A 13,389-nucleotide genomic window follows, 5' to 3' on the forward strand; every position below is an offset into this window, starting at 1 on the left:
TGATGATGGGCAAATGTAACTTTCCATTTTAAAAAGAGTCATAAAATACTGGAAATTTGAGCTACAGAATGTCTTGCAGTAGAGATCTTTTCAGCCTTACATCATTCTGGTGTCTTGTTTTGCTAGTATGGAGGAATGTGATGCTCTCTGTACCAGGCTGGCCATCATGGTGAAGGGAAAAATCATGTGCCTGGGCAGCCCTCAGCACCTCAAGAACAAGTTTGGCAATGTTTACACCCTGAAGGCTAAGTTCAAGATAGATACAGATGAGAAAACTTTAGAGGATTTTAAAAAGTATATTGCAACAGTTTTCCCAGGTAAATTAGTTTGGTTAGGTTAACTTTGTTAGACATGGGTTAAATAGTATTTAGTTGTTTTCACCCCCCAAATGGCATAGGTCTCCAATAACTATTTCTTCTGAGTTCTTGAAATTTATTATCTTCCATATTGAGATCATTTTAATTTTTTTAGATTTTTAATTTTTTTTATTTTTAGAGGGGGGAGTGCATAATTCAGCTGGGGAGGGGTAGAGGGAGAGAGAGAGAATCTTAAGGGGGCTGAGCGTGGAGCCCAATGCAGGGCTCAATCTCACAACTCTGAGATCATAACCAGAGCCAAAATCATGAGTTGGATGCTTAACAAACTGAGCCACCCAGGTACCCTGAGATCCTTTTTAATGTTTATTCTTAAAAAATTCTTGTGCCTAGTTGTGTTAAGAAGTTTTCACAGAAAAAAAAATGAGTGAAAATATCAGTGAGGGTGACAAAACATGAGAGACACCTAACTCTGGGAAATGAACAAGGGGTAGTGGAAAGGGAGGTGGGCAAGGGTTTGGGGTGACTAGGTGATGGGCACTGAGGGGGCACTTGGCAGGATGAGCACTGGATGTTATGCTATATGTTGGCAAAATAAACTCCAATAAAAAATATGTATAGAAGTTTCACAGAAAACAAACAAACCCACAAACAGAAGTACATTCTTCCTGACATTATTTTGAGCAAATAGCTGTTCAAATATGACTGAATTAAAAAGGAACTGACATGGAACCCATATATAAATATTGGCCTTTAAAAAGTTGAAATAAATATTATATGGAAAGGCAGCTGGAATATCCACTTCTATGTGGGGGTTACCAGAGGAACGAGAAATATTTAGAGTAAGTAAGTATTTGCATGGCAGAAAATACTAAATCTTAGGAAGGACTAAGAAATTAGGTGACTAGACAACAAAGAGATATGGAAAGACAACTAACAGCATTTTTGAAAGTAAACAATTCAGGGGCACCTGCGTGGCTCAGTCAGTTAAGTGTCTGCCTTTGGCTCAGGTTATGATCTCAGGGTCCTGGGATGGAGTTCTCCACTGGGATCCCTGTTCAGCGAGTCTGCATCTCCCATTCTCTCTCTGCGCCCCAACCCGACTCGTGCTGTGTCTCTCTCTCAAATAAATAAAATCTTTAAAAATAAATAAAGTAAACATTTCAGAAACAATTACCAGGAACAAATAGTATAGGAAGTATAAGGGAAATGGATATTGGAATGGAGGAAAAGAGGAAAACATCAAACAAAAATATAAACAACAAACAAGGGGTGGTGGAAAGGGAGGTGGGCAGGGGGTTGGGGTGACTGGGTGATGGGCACTGAGGGGGGCACTTGATGGGATGAGCACTGGGTGTTATGCTATATGTTGGCAAATTGAACTCCAAAAAAATGTATACAAAAATAAATAAATAAATAAATTTAATTAAAAATTAAAATTGAAAAGTCAATAAGGCTCCCCCCAAAAAAACTGATCTCAAATCATTAATGCCAATGAATAGTCTAATATAACTATTGCACTTTAATAATAAAGTAAGGAGGGACCTTTGGATTTTCAGACAGAAAGACAAGTCATATATAAAGGAAATAAAATCAGATTGAGCACAGACTTTATTACAAGAAAATTTTATGCTAGGAGAGCATGTAAGATATTTAAGATACTCAATGAAAGAAAAATGCAAGCAAGGTTTTCTCCTCCAACCAAAATGACTTTCAAGACTAAAAGTCACAGCCATGAACACATAAGAACTCAGGGAATATTATTCCCATCAGTCTTTTCTGAAGAATATACGAACAAAAAATTTCAGATCAACTAAGAAATGGTTGGAGAAGCTTCTGCATAAGAACTAATTGTGGACGTTGAATAAATGTAAGGGCTAAATGAAGGGTATTTGTGTGATAAAATACCACATAATTGATATGTATTTTATAAATGCATGTATAATACAATTATCAAAAACAAGGGAAGAAGGCAAAAATATTTGGTAAGTTAAATATGATCATTAAATATATATTAGGTATCAGCTGTACATGATAGAATATTGCTTTAAATTACATGTTGGCAGAGGGAACTAAGAGATCGCTAGCACGAAAATGTTGTTCATAAAGGGGACCAAAAGACATTATCTCAAAAAGATGGGATTATGGATACTAGCATAAAGATATTAATAAGGAGTTATTCATTAGAACAAAAACACAAACCTTTGGTATATTACAAATGTAACAGGAAGTAGAACCAACCACATATGGGAATATGTATGTTTATTTATGCATGTATGTAGATCTATGCATTTCCATTTCCATGTAATTATAGAACAGTGTAGGAGGCCTGCTACAGAACATATTGGAACGATCAATCAATCAACTAATAAAAAGGCTTAACTCGAACTAAATAAAAAATATTTTTTTCAGATTGGCTAACAAGCAAATTCCAACTCTGCTGTATATATAAAAAAAAACACTACTAAAACAAACTGAATTAAGAGAGGTTAAAACAAAAGAATGGTCTCCATGATTTTATGCTAGCTGTAATACACAACTTTTAGGATTATGTTAAAATTTTAGCAAAATCTTATTACTCTATGGCATCCATCAATGCCTGCCTTGTAAAAGCAAATTCTTTCATCCTGTTTTTCCCTGCAGGTGCCTGTCTCTCCCCACATATTGTTAGTTGTTTGCCCATTGTTTGCCTAATCACAGAACTGATGAGTTAAAGAAAAGCCATTAATCTGCAATTTGTCCAACCTTTTCTTGTTTGAAGTGCAGGGGTACACTGTTTCCAACTTTCCACACCTCTGAGGTGAAACCAAAGTTGGTACAACCAATTATAAAAAGAGCAATGACCCAAAAAATTCCACCTTCAAATATACCTTAGATCTTTGCATCTACTTATCCCATGAGATAAGTAAAATAACCTTTAAATTAGTGATAGTCACAATATTCAGACACTAAAAGCACCCCATGGGGAATAAGTGAATGGAAATAAATTGTGAAATAATCATATACCAGATTACTGTACAGAAAGGAAAAATGAGTGAATTAGTACTATATGAAACAACATGAATGAAACTTAGAAACTTATAATATTGAGTGATGTCATCAAGATGACAATATAGGTCATTCTTGACTTCAGCCCCAGTCACAAGAACAACAACTAGCAACTATCCATAGATGAGACACAACTGTGAAAATTCCAAAACCTGGGAGTGAGGTTAAAGCAGCCTCCTGGACAATAGAGACTGAGAAGGATCACACTAGAAGGATAAGAGGAGCAGCTACATACTGACTGCATCATCCTTTTCCCCAGGCTGGCACATTGAGAGGGCCCACCTAGGCCTATGTTTTCTTCAGTGGGAAAAAGAGAGCCAAAGGTGAATATTAGGTTCTCCAGTATTGATGGACAATTTCTGGTAGGCCCACTTGAGTCTCACCTTACAGGTATCACTGAGGAGATTTACCACAGGGAATCACATAGGACAGAGAAGGTGGGTGGTACTTAAAGCAACCAGCACTCAGATTTTAGCAGATCACATTCCTATTTGTACTGGCATTGGAGCAGAGATTCTAGTCAGTGGCTACACCCATCTGCAGAGCTGAGCTGGTTCTATGTCTGGCCTCTGGGAGCCAGAGGGTACTTCTTCCTGATTTGGGTCCCCAGCCAACAGGCTGTGCCAGGTGTGAAGCCTATTTTACAAACCTGCTTGCTGGAGAAGCAAATGCAAAGTCCTGACCAACTGCTGCCCAACTAGGAAGTCTGGCCAGAGAACCCAGGAAGCCAAGGAGCCCATCCTGCAGCCTCACTTTCATCTGTGTCTTGTCAGAGATTCCAGCCAGTAGCTCTGCCCAGCTGTGGAGCTGAGCCATTGGCCCTATCTGACCAGACAGCCTCTCCTCTTCCCACTACTTTAGAGCACAAGCAATGGACCCACCCAAACCAAGGCCCTGATAACAAGCACTGATTGCCCATGGAAGCAACCACATAAATAGTCCATTACCTCAAGCTGATAGATGAAGGTCTGTCCCTGATGAAGTGAACCTATAAGGTCTAGGAGACTACTTACTCAAATGGGCGAGTACAAACACAAAGAATCAAGGATGACAGAGAATCAGGTAAACATGATACCATCAAAAGAAACTAATAAATCTCCAATAACTGACCCTAAAGAGAGGTTTCTTAACTATCTGACAAAGAATTTAGAATAATCCTTTTAAAGAGGTTTATTTAGCGAGGGACACCTGGGTGGCTCAGTGGTTGAGCATCTGCCTTCAGCTTGGGTTGTGATCCTGGGGTCTTGGGATGGAGTCCCACATCGGGCTCCCTATAGGGAGCCTGTTTCTCCTTCTGCCTGTATCTCTGCCTCTCTCTCTGTGTCTCTCATGAATAAATAAAAACCTTTTTTTAAAAAAAGAGGTTTATCAAACTACAAGAACACACAGACAACTAAAACATAATTAGTTGTACAATACATGAAGAAAATGAAAAATACAAGAATACACACCATCAAACAAACAGAAATCCTAGAGCTGAAAAATGCAATGATTGAACTGAAGAATTCAATAGAGAGCTTCAACAGCAAACTCAACCAAGCAAATGAAATAATCAGGAACTATGAGATACACCATTTGAAGTGATTCAGAGATGAAAAAAAAAAAAAAAAACCAAAATGATAGGAAAAAAAAAAAAGCCCACAGGACTTATGGGACATTGTAATGGAAATATATGCATTATGGGGATTAAAAGGGAACGGAAAGTCTACTTACAGCAAGAATGACAGAATACTTTCCAAACTTGAGGAGGATATGGATAGACATTATTCGTGAGGCCCAAAGGACCCCAAATAGTTGAAGTAGAAAAAAGTTAACTGAAAAACACATTGTAATACATTTCCCAAATATCAGAAACAAAAGAGAATTTTGAAAGCAGCAAGAGAAAGGTGTCATGCAAGGGTCTCCTATAAGACCATGACCAGATTTCTCAACAGAAGTTTTGCAGGCCAAGAGATTACATATTCAAAATACTGAAAGAAAAAAGTGTCTTGCAGCCAAGAATAATATACCTGGCAGAGCTGTCTTCTAGGAAGGAAGGCCAGAAAAGATTTAAACCTTTAAACCTCTCCAATCAAAAGACAGAGATTGACAGAATGGATAAACAACATAAGCCCATAATTTCTGTACATAATACTTAGCTGGATTCCCAGATGGAAGTCCTAGACTCTTTGGACTCAGAGAAACTAATTTTTTCCTCTCCATTCCTTAAAACAAAATTTTACCTATGGCCCCACATTGAATTTACCCCAGTTTAAGTTGGATCCAGTCTGACCCTGGACCCAGTTTGATTGAAGTCAGAGAGCTAATAATGTTTAAATCAGACCCTGTTCAACTCCAGAACCAGTCTGGTAAAAGACAAGCTCAAATCTAGTCAGAGAGCTCATGACACAATAGTGAAGAGCTCAGATACTCAAAAGGGACATCCATACGCAAGACTTTCAGGCATAGTGTGAAAGTAGTGAGCTAAAAGGGCCCAGCAAGTACCTGTGCCTATTTGCTCTTTGCTCCCAGGACCATTGGGTGGAAGGATACTATTGGACTCCAATTCTGACACCAAAACTAGTAAAAAATTAACTGGCACAAATTACAATTTTCAAGAGTTTATTAGAGCATATATCAATTCTAATTGGGAAGCATCACTCTAAAAGTGATGAAGAGGACTCCACAAACAGGAGCTAAGGGAAAGGTTTATATAGAAAAGATATGTGGGTAAACAAGGGAATATTTAGTTTGCTCTAGCTTAAGCAGTTGTCTAATTTGCAAAAACCTAGTTGGCTATTTCTGATTGTCTGTTCTTGAGTTTCATTTTCTCAGATTCAAGTGCATTTACCCTGGCTGAGGTTTTGATTTACTTATAGGCTGCCAAGGAATTAGACCCACCTCAGTCTTGACTTCTTTGACTACTTTAACATATATTCTTAAAACGATTTTAACCCCAATTAATTTAATTAGTAATAATTTGCAAATCTGCATTGATAAGTATAAGCACATCTGTTTGTTCTGAATTTGAAATGGATACCCCACTCCTTCCCTCATTCCGCCAGTGGATTCTTATTCACCTGTAAAAGAAATAAGAACACACAGCCTGACTTTGCAGATTTATATGTGTGATTTCCTCTTTCATATGGCATGTGAATAGTAAGCCTTGTCCTGCTCTAGTCCCCAGCAAATACACTGTACGTGCATACATAATCACACAACCAGAAAGAAAATCCTGCCAGTTCATATTATCAAGACTTGGTTTGTAGTAACAATAGCATTGTAGAGGCTCAAGTTTTTAAAACTGTGTATATGAACTAACATTTTTTTTTTTTTTTGTGACTAAAGCCTACTGAAAGAATTAACCATGTCACATATATACGAAAGACGTGGGCTTTTGGATGATGTCCCTCTTTTATTTGCCAAATTTATTCACCCTCTACTGTGTATAATTAAGTTGATGTAGGAATATTTTAGAACTTTAAAATGGAATGTATAAGATTATTCATCTATCTGTCCTTTCCTAGGTAGTGAATTAAAACATGAGAACCAAGGGATCCTTAACTACTACATTCCCAGCAAGGACAATGGCTGGGGAAAGGTGATTGTAGCAACCATGCTTTTCTAATATTACATGCTAAGAAAGCACTAATGGTAGGAAGTGTTTGGGATTGTAGTGTGGAATGGGAGCCTAATGTTATAGAAGGAGCAGAGACTTTGGGTTACTTTTCAATTGTTCCTAGAGTTTAATTGCTTCAAATTTCCACCTCTAGATTTTTTTTTTTTTTGTCCCCCTGAAGAAAATGGAGCCAGAGAACTGCTTCCTTGCAGATTCTTAATGATCATTTCTTTTTCTCATTTCCCCCTTCTGTGCTTTTTGTCATTAAACAATAGCTTGGTAGGACTTGGAGGAAGTGGTGGAGAGGCTCATCTGGGTTGGGCACTGGAGGGGATGGCTGCAGTGGTAACTGTACTTTTTATTGCTATCATTGTTAAAGGTGTTTGGTATTTTGGAGGAGGCTAACAAGAAATTCCATTTAGAAGACTATTCCATCAGTCAGATAACACTGGAAGAAGTCTTCATGACCTTTGCTAAACAAGAAAACATAGAAGCTTAATGAGAAAAAGGTGCAATGAGTTTCACTTCTAACTAGTGACACTATGCTGTCTTCTTCAGTACTTTCTACTACACCTGGATACATGGAGGGGCATTTCTGTGTGTATATCTGTATATATACATATATTTATGTAATAAAGACTCCCCCAAAGGGGACCATATGTCAATTCTTTTTATTTATTTAAATATTTATTTATTTATGATAGTCACAGAGAGAGAGAGAGAGAGAGGCAGAGACACAGGAAGAGGGAGAAGCAGGCTCCGTGCACCGGGAGCCCGACGTGGGATTCGATCCCGGGTCTCCGGGATCGCGCCCTGGGCCAAAGGCAGGCACTAAACCGCTGGGCCACCCAGGGATCCCCATACGTCAATTCTTTGTAGACTTACATGGATTGCTTGTGCAAATCTAAAGGCATTTGGTAAAATTTCCATTTTCTATGCATTTATCAAGGTGGGGACAAGGATCTATTCCTGAGTATTTTGAATGTTTGGACAGAAACATCCAGAAATGATGGAGCTGTCAGATGGACACCCTGAAGAGTAAAAGCTTTATGTTTTAGCAGCTGAATTATACATAAGAGGATCATAAAGCCTGGGGGTAAATCCTCTTTCCCATAGATATATATGCACACCCACACACCCATATACACACACCAATTTTGTAACAAAAAAGTCTAATTGAAATCAGTATCAAAATTTATGTGGATAAGTTGGATTATTTCCAAAATTCAAACCAAGATTCTACATTTGTAAGAGAATCTTTGCACCAAGAACATTTAGAGTCCAAGAAAAGAAGCAAAAACATTATTTAAAAACAGCGTATTTACTTTTCACTCTTGCCCAACTCTCTGATTAAGAAGGAATGAAAGAAAAATAAGATATAAAGGGAGACAAAGTTCTTCTGATTGTTTAGGCACATGAAGTCTCATAATAAACATGAGAAATCTAATCACTTCTCTAGATTCATGGTAGGATGATCCTCCTGAAATTACAAAATGGAAAGTTACTGAAGCTGTTGTATTTTGGGATGGTTTAGGGGTGGTGGTTTTTATATCCTCAATTGGATATTGTGGGTAATAAAGTGATATTTTCTGTCTTACTGTTTTTAGGTGTAATACAACTTTCCATGGGTTCCAACCAAAACTACCCATAGATCTCTGGCATGTGATTTCAGTAATTGTAAAATTTGTTTCCCAGGCTGTCCATCTCTAAAAAGAGAGAGGAAATCATTTTATTAATTTTATTTAATATTATTATTTTTATTTAGTTTCATCTCATCGCCAGTTGGCTTTATTAATGATCCTTTAAAATAATTCCTTCAGTCAGGTGGTCTTTTTCACTGGCCCTCCCTATTTTGCAACCCACCTCTTACCTTCAAGCAAGAAACAAACAAAAAAAGCGTCACTTCCCCTGCTAAGCTCTTTACATGCATTGCATCATTTAATCCTACTACAAACCTCAGGGTGAGGTAATCATTCTATTTTCCTCATTGGACACGGAGGCTCAGAGGGGTTAAGGGATTTACACAGGAGCACCCAGCAAGCAAGCAGGAACAGGGGCACCTGGGTGGCTCAGTGTTTGGGCATCTGCCTTTGGCTTAGGTGGTGATCCCAGGGTCCTGGGATCAAGTCCCACATCGGGTTTCCGGGAAGAAAGCCTGCTTTTCCCTCTGCCTATGTCTCTGCCTCTCCGTGTCTCTCATAAATAAACACAATCTAAAAATAAAATAAATAAACTATACTCGTTGCTAGAGGAATGCTAAGTTTGCACAGGTGGGGGGTAAAAACCAAGCAGGAACATCCCTCAGTGTACCCATTAAGAGCCTGACAACTACACAGCAAATGGAGTAGGGAGTTCTCTCTCTGTACGTCCTTACAGCTACGCTTAGCACCCTCTCCTGACAAAGCCTTAACCTGACAGTTTAAGGGGCCCCCTGACTGGCTCAGTGGTTGAGCATATGACATGGCTCAAGGCCTTATCCAGGTCCAGGAATCGAGTCCCCCATTGGGTTTCCTGCAAGGAGCCTGCTTCTTCCCCTTTATCTCTCATGAATAAATAAGTAAAACCTTAAAAAGCAAAAAAACAAAAAACACGAGAAACTGACAGTTCAAGAGCCCAGATCCATTCGGCGCTGAGAGGCCAGAACCTGATACCTGGTCCAGTAGGGAAGAGAAGCGCCCTCTGATAGAATTCAGAACCTGGGCTCCCAACCATTACGCTACAGTGGAGGTGGGTATTGGGGTGGGGTCCTGCAAAGAGGCAACCATGGACCAATCTGTGGGTGCCCTGTACCCTCTCTCAGAGCGTGAGGCCTCCTTAAACTCTTCTCTCGCGCCCTGCCTGAGGCACCCAGACCCCGAGGGCCCTACCTCGTGGCCCAGGGAGCGGGCGGCGGGTCAGGGGAGCGCGCGGAGGACGCACAGGGGTCTCCACGCGCTGAGCAGCCACGGGCGGAGGCCGCCCAGGCCCAGGCAGGAGGCGGCGCAGGCTGCGGAGCGACACACGGGTCGCCCCGCGTCCGCGTCCGGGGCTTTGAGTGGCCCCAAAGCAGAGTGGCCCCAAAGCTCCTGTGCCTGCACCTCTGCCAGTTACCTGTTGACCCCCACAGACCGTAGAGGGCAGTGGCCACTGAATCTCCTCCCACTTCCCGCCGCCAGCTACCGGCCTGCGAGGGTGATAAGGCACCCGAGGGACGAGGGAGCCCGGACAGGCGGAGGATGATGGGGTCGCTTGGCGTGGGGCAGGGGCCAGGAGCCCGGAAGCGGGCGAACGGCCACGAGGTAGGGCCCTCGGGGTTTGGGTGCCTCAGGCAGGGCGCGAGAGAGGAGTTTAACGAGGCCTCACGCTCTGAGAGAGTGTCCGGGGCACAGAGGGTGCGGAGACGCGTGCCGCGAAGGCCGCAGGGGGGAAGGGGCGGCCTGGGGCCGGGCGTGTGCGCGCATGCGCGAGGCAGGGGCCGAGGCGGGAGACCAGAGCCTCGCGAGAACTCTCAGCTGGGCGGTTGGGGAAGGCGTTGGGAGGAGGCGCTGCGGCGGGGAGGGCGCGTGTCCCTCAGAGGTGGGGGTGGAGGCGGAGCTGTGGCCCTGGTGGTTTGGAGCCCTGAGAGCGGTGAGTGTGGGGCCTGCCCGCCTGGCGTCTTCTCCCCAGATTCCCCGGGGAGGCAGGGGTGCTCCCCAGACTCCCCCGGAGGCCGACCCGCCAGCCTCATTCTTGAGTGCAGAGCCCGAAACCCGCCAAGCCCCAAATACGCGGGAACCCTCCACAGCGCTCCCTGCTGCGCTCCAAAATGACACCCCAGCCCCCTGTACGTAACACACATATTCTAGTATGACTTGCACCCCACTATCGAATGTCAGGGGCCACCACACCCCGGTGTTGGCCCTCCATCCTCACAGGACCTCACTCCCGTCCTCTGCCTGTCCGGGTCCCCCTGCTCTGGGGCATGCATCCAGGGCTTCCCAGGGAGGAGAAAGTGCCCCCCCACGTCAAAGACACCAAAGCAAGCACAGGAAGTAAGAGATACTTCTCTGGACCCCCAAACAGAGAAGCTAAGAGCCTGAAGCCCAGGGGAGCGAAGGGAGACGGGGAAGCTGGCTCCCCGCTGAACAGGGAGCTGGAGGTGGGGCTCCATCCTGGGACTCCAGGATCATGACCTGAGCAGAAGGCAGACCCTTAACAGACTGAGCCCCCACGTGTCCCTAACCAGAGCAAAATAAACAAAGTTTTATTTTGACTGTTGCAAGTACTTGAAAGGCAGAGCTCTGGAGGCACCTGTGGGTCTCGGCCTGCTGAGTCCAGAACGTATGTGCTGTGTGACTGCCCCAGTCAGCACATGACTGGGGTACTTAAAAACAAGATGTGTTTCTCACAGTAGGACACTCTGAGTAACTTCCTGAGGCTGGGAAGTCTCAAAGCTTCATACAGGTCCCGTGTGTGGTGAGAGCCTGATTTCTGATTCACAGACAGGCCTCTTCTCACTGTGTCCTTCACAGGGTGGAGGGAGCAAGGGAGCTCCCTGGGGCCTGTGTCTTAAGGGCATTAATGGCATTCATCAGGGCTCCATCCTCATGACCTAATGGGGCTAGGATTTCAACATACAAACCTGGGGAGGCAAGGAGGACACGGACGTTCAGGTTACAGCAATGTCTCAAGGTAAATGTTTGATTTCACCGAACTTGTTTCATCATCTAAAAGAAACTGGACACTACTGGTACCCATTTCTGAGGTGATTAGAGTATTTCAACTGACGGAACACAGTAACGGTCCGATAAATACAGGAAAGGAACATGGAAGTTAAGTGCTGCCGGAAGCTCACATGTCTTAGTTTTCGTCTGCCAAAGCAAGAATTGCACTGAACTAAGTTAAACAGGCAAGGAAGACTCCATGCAAGGAGGTCAGTCTGAGCTCAGTTCTGCTGAAACAAAGGGTGGGAGGGTGTGTGAGGGCTGAGTGAGACAATGGGAGTGCGCTGGAGGACTGTAGAGGGGAGGTGGACCTGTAGAACACATTGAGTAACTTGCTGAAGTTTGTTCCTGTGGTTCTGCAATCAGGCCATGTGTGCTTGCTGGTTGTTGCCTGTTAGAAGCTAGCTCCTGCCCTCCCACAGAGACTGGGAATAGGGGTGCTATCTTCCTTGAGGATTACATTATTTCAAAGGATGGCTCCCAGGTCCTTGCTAAAGACAGTTTGGAATTACAAAAGAGGAAAGAGGCTTGGAAAAAGAGCTACTTATGTTTTAAACAGAGAAAGGACCAACAAGCACATGAGAAAATGTTCCACATCACTTGCCATCAGGGAAATACAAATCAAAACCACAATGAGATACCACCTCACACCAGTGAGAATGGGGAAAATTAACAAGGCAGGAAACCACAAATGTTGGAGAGGATGTGGAGAAAGGGGAACCCTCCTGCACTGTCGGTGGGAATGTGAACTGGTGCAGCCACTCTGGAAAACTGTGTGGAGGTTCCTCAAAGAGTTAAAAATAGATCTGCCCTACGACCCAGCAATTGCACTGCTGGGGATTTACCCCAAAGATACAGATGCAGTGGAACGCCGGGACACCTGTACCTCGATGTTTATAGCAGCAATGTCCACAATAGGCAGACTGTGGAAGGAGCCTCGGTGTCCATCGAAAGATGAATGGATAAAGAAGATGTGGTTTATGTATACAATGGAATATTACTCAGCCATTAGAAATGACAAATACCCACCATCTGCTTTGACGTGGATGGAACTGGAGGGTATTATGCTGAGTGAAGTAAGTCAATCGGAGAAGGACAAACATTATATGTTCTCATTCATTTGGAATGAATGTATACAATGGAATGTATACAATGTATACAATGTATACAATGGAATATTACTCAGCCATTAGAAACGACAAATACCCACCATCTGCTTTGACGTGGATGGAACTGGAGGGTATTATGCTGAGTGAAGTAAGTCAATCGGAGAAGGACAAACATTGTATGTTCTCATTCATTTGGGGAATATAAATAATAGTGAAAGGGAATAGAAGGGAAGGGAGAAGAAATGGGTAGGAAATATCAGAAAGGGAGACAGAACATAAAGACTCCTAACTCTGGGAAACGAACTCAGGGTGGTGGAAGGGGAGGAGGTCGGGGGGTGGGGGTGAATGGGTGACGGGCACTGAGGGGGGCACTTGACGGGATGAGCACTGGGTGTTATTCTGTATGTTGGCAAATTGAACACCAATAAAAAATAAATTTATTATTTAAAAAAAAAACACAAAAGAGTCCATTTAGCCAAAGCAGTTTTAAAAAAGAAAAAGCAAGGCTAGAGATACCACAATCCTGGACTTCAAGTTATATTGCAAAGCTATCATGAAACAGTTTGGTACTGACACAAAAATAAACACGTGGATCAATAGAACAAATAGAAAACCCAAAAATAAACCCACCACTATAT

The 13,389-nt window shown here is 42.7% G+C and overlaps 2 protein-coding genes across 16 annotated transcripts in view; both read left to right on the plus strand.

Annotated features, from left to right (window-relative positions):
* Positions 1-7,625, plus strand: part of LOC144319120 (phospholipid-transporting ATPase ABCA3-like) — a 198,089-nt gene extending 190,464 nt beyond the window's left edge. For 14 of the 15 annotated variants that reach the window (XM_077906926.1, XM_077906919.1, XM_077906929.1 and 11 more), the window contains 3 exons: positions 127-317; positions 6,869-6,942; positions 7,340-7,625. In XM_077906926.1, the coding sequence (XP_077763052.1) occupies positions 127-317; positions 6,869-6,942; positions 7,340-7,459 (385 nt within the window). In that variant the 3' untranslated portion in view covers positions 7,460-7,625. The remainder of the gene's footprint in view (positions 1-126; positions 318-6,868; positions 6,943-7,339) is intronic. The other variant, XR_013385024.1, reaches the window with a different exon arrangement.
* Positions 7,626-10,178: 2,553 nt separating this feature from the next.
* Positions 10,179-13,389, plus strand: part of LOC144319219 (phospholipid-transporting ATPase ABCA3-like) — a 134,911-nt gene continuing 131,700 nt past the window's right edge. The window contains exon 1 of the mRNA XM_077907074.1: positions 10,179-10,566. Within this exon, the coding sequence (XP_077763200.1) occupies positions 10,179-10,566 (388 nt within the window). The remainder of the gene's footprint in view (positions 10,567-13,389) is intronic.

Source organism: Canis aureus, chromosome 8 (assembly GCF_053574225.1).
Source record: "Canis aureus isolate CA01 chromosome 8, VMU_Caureus_v.1.0, whole genome shotgun sequence".
Taxonomy (NCBI): domain Eukaryota; kingdom Metazoa; phylum Chordata; class Mammalia; order Carnivora; family Canidae; genus Canis; species Canis aureus.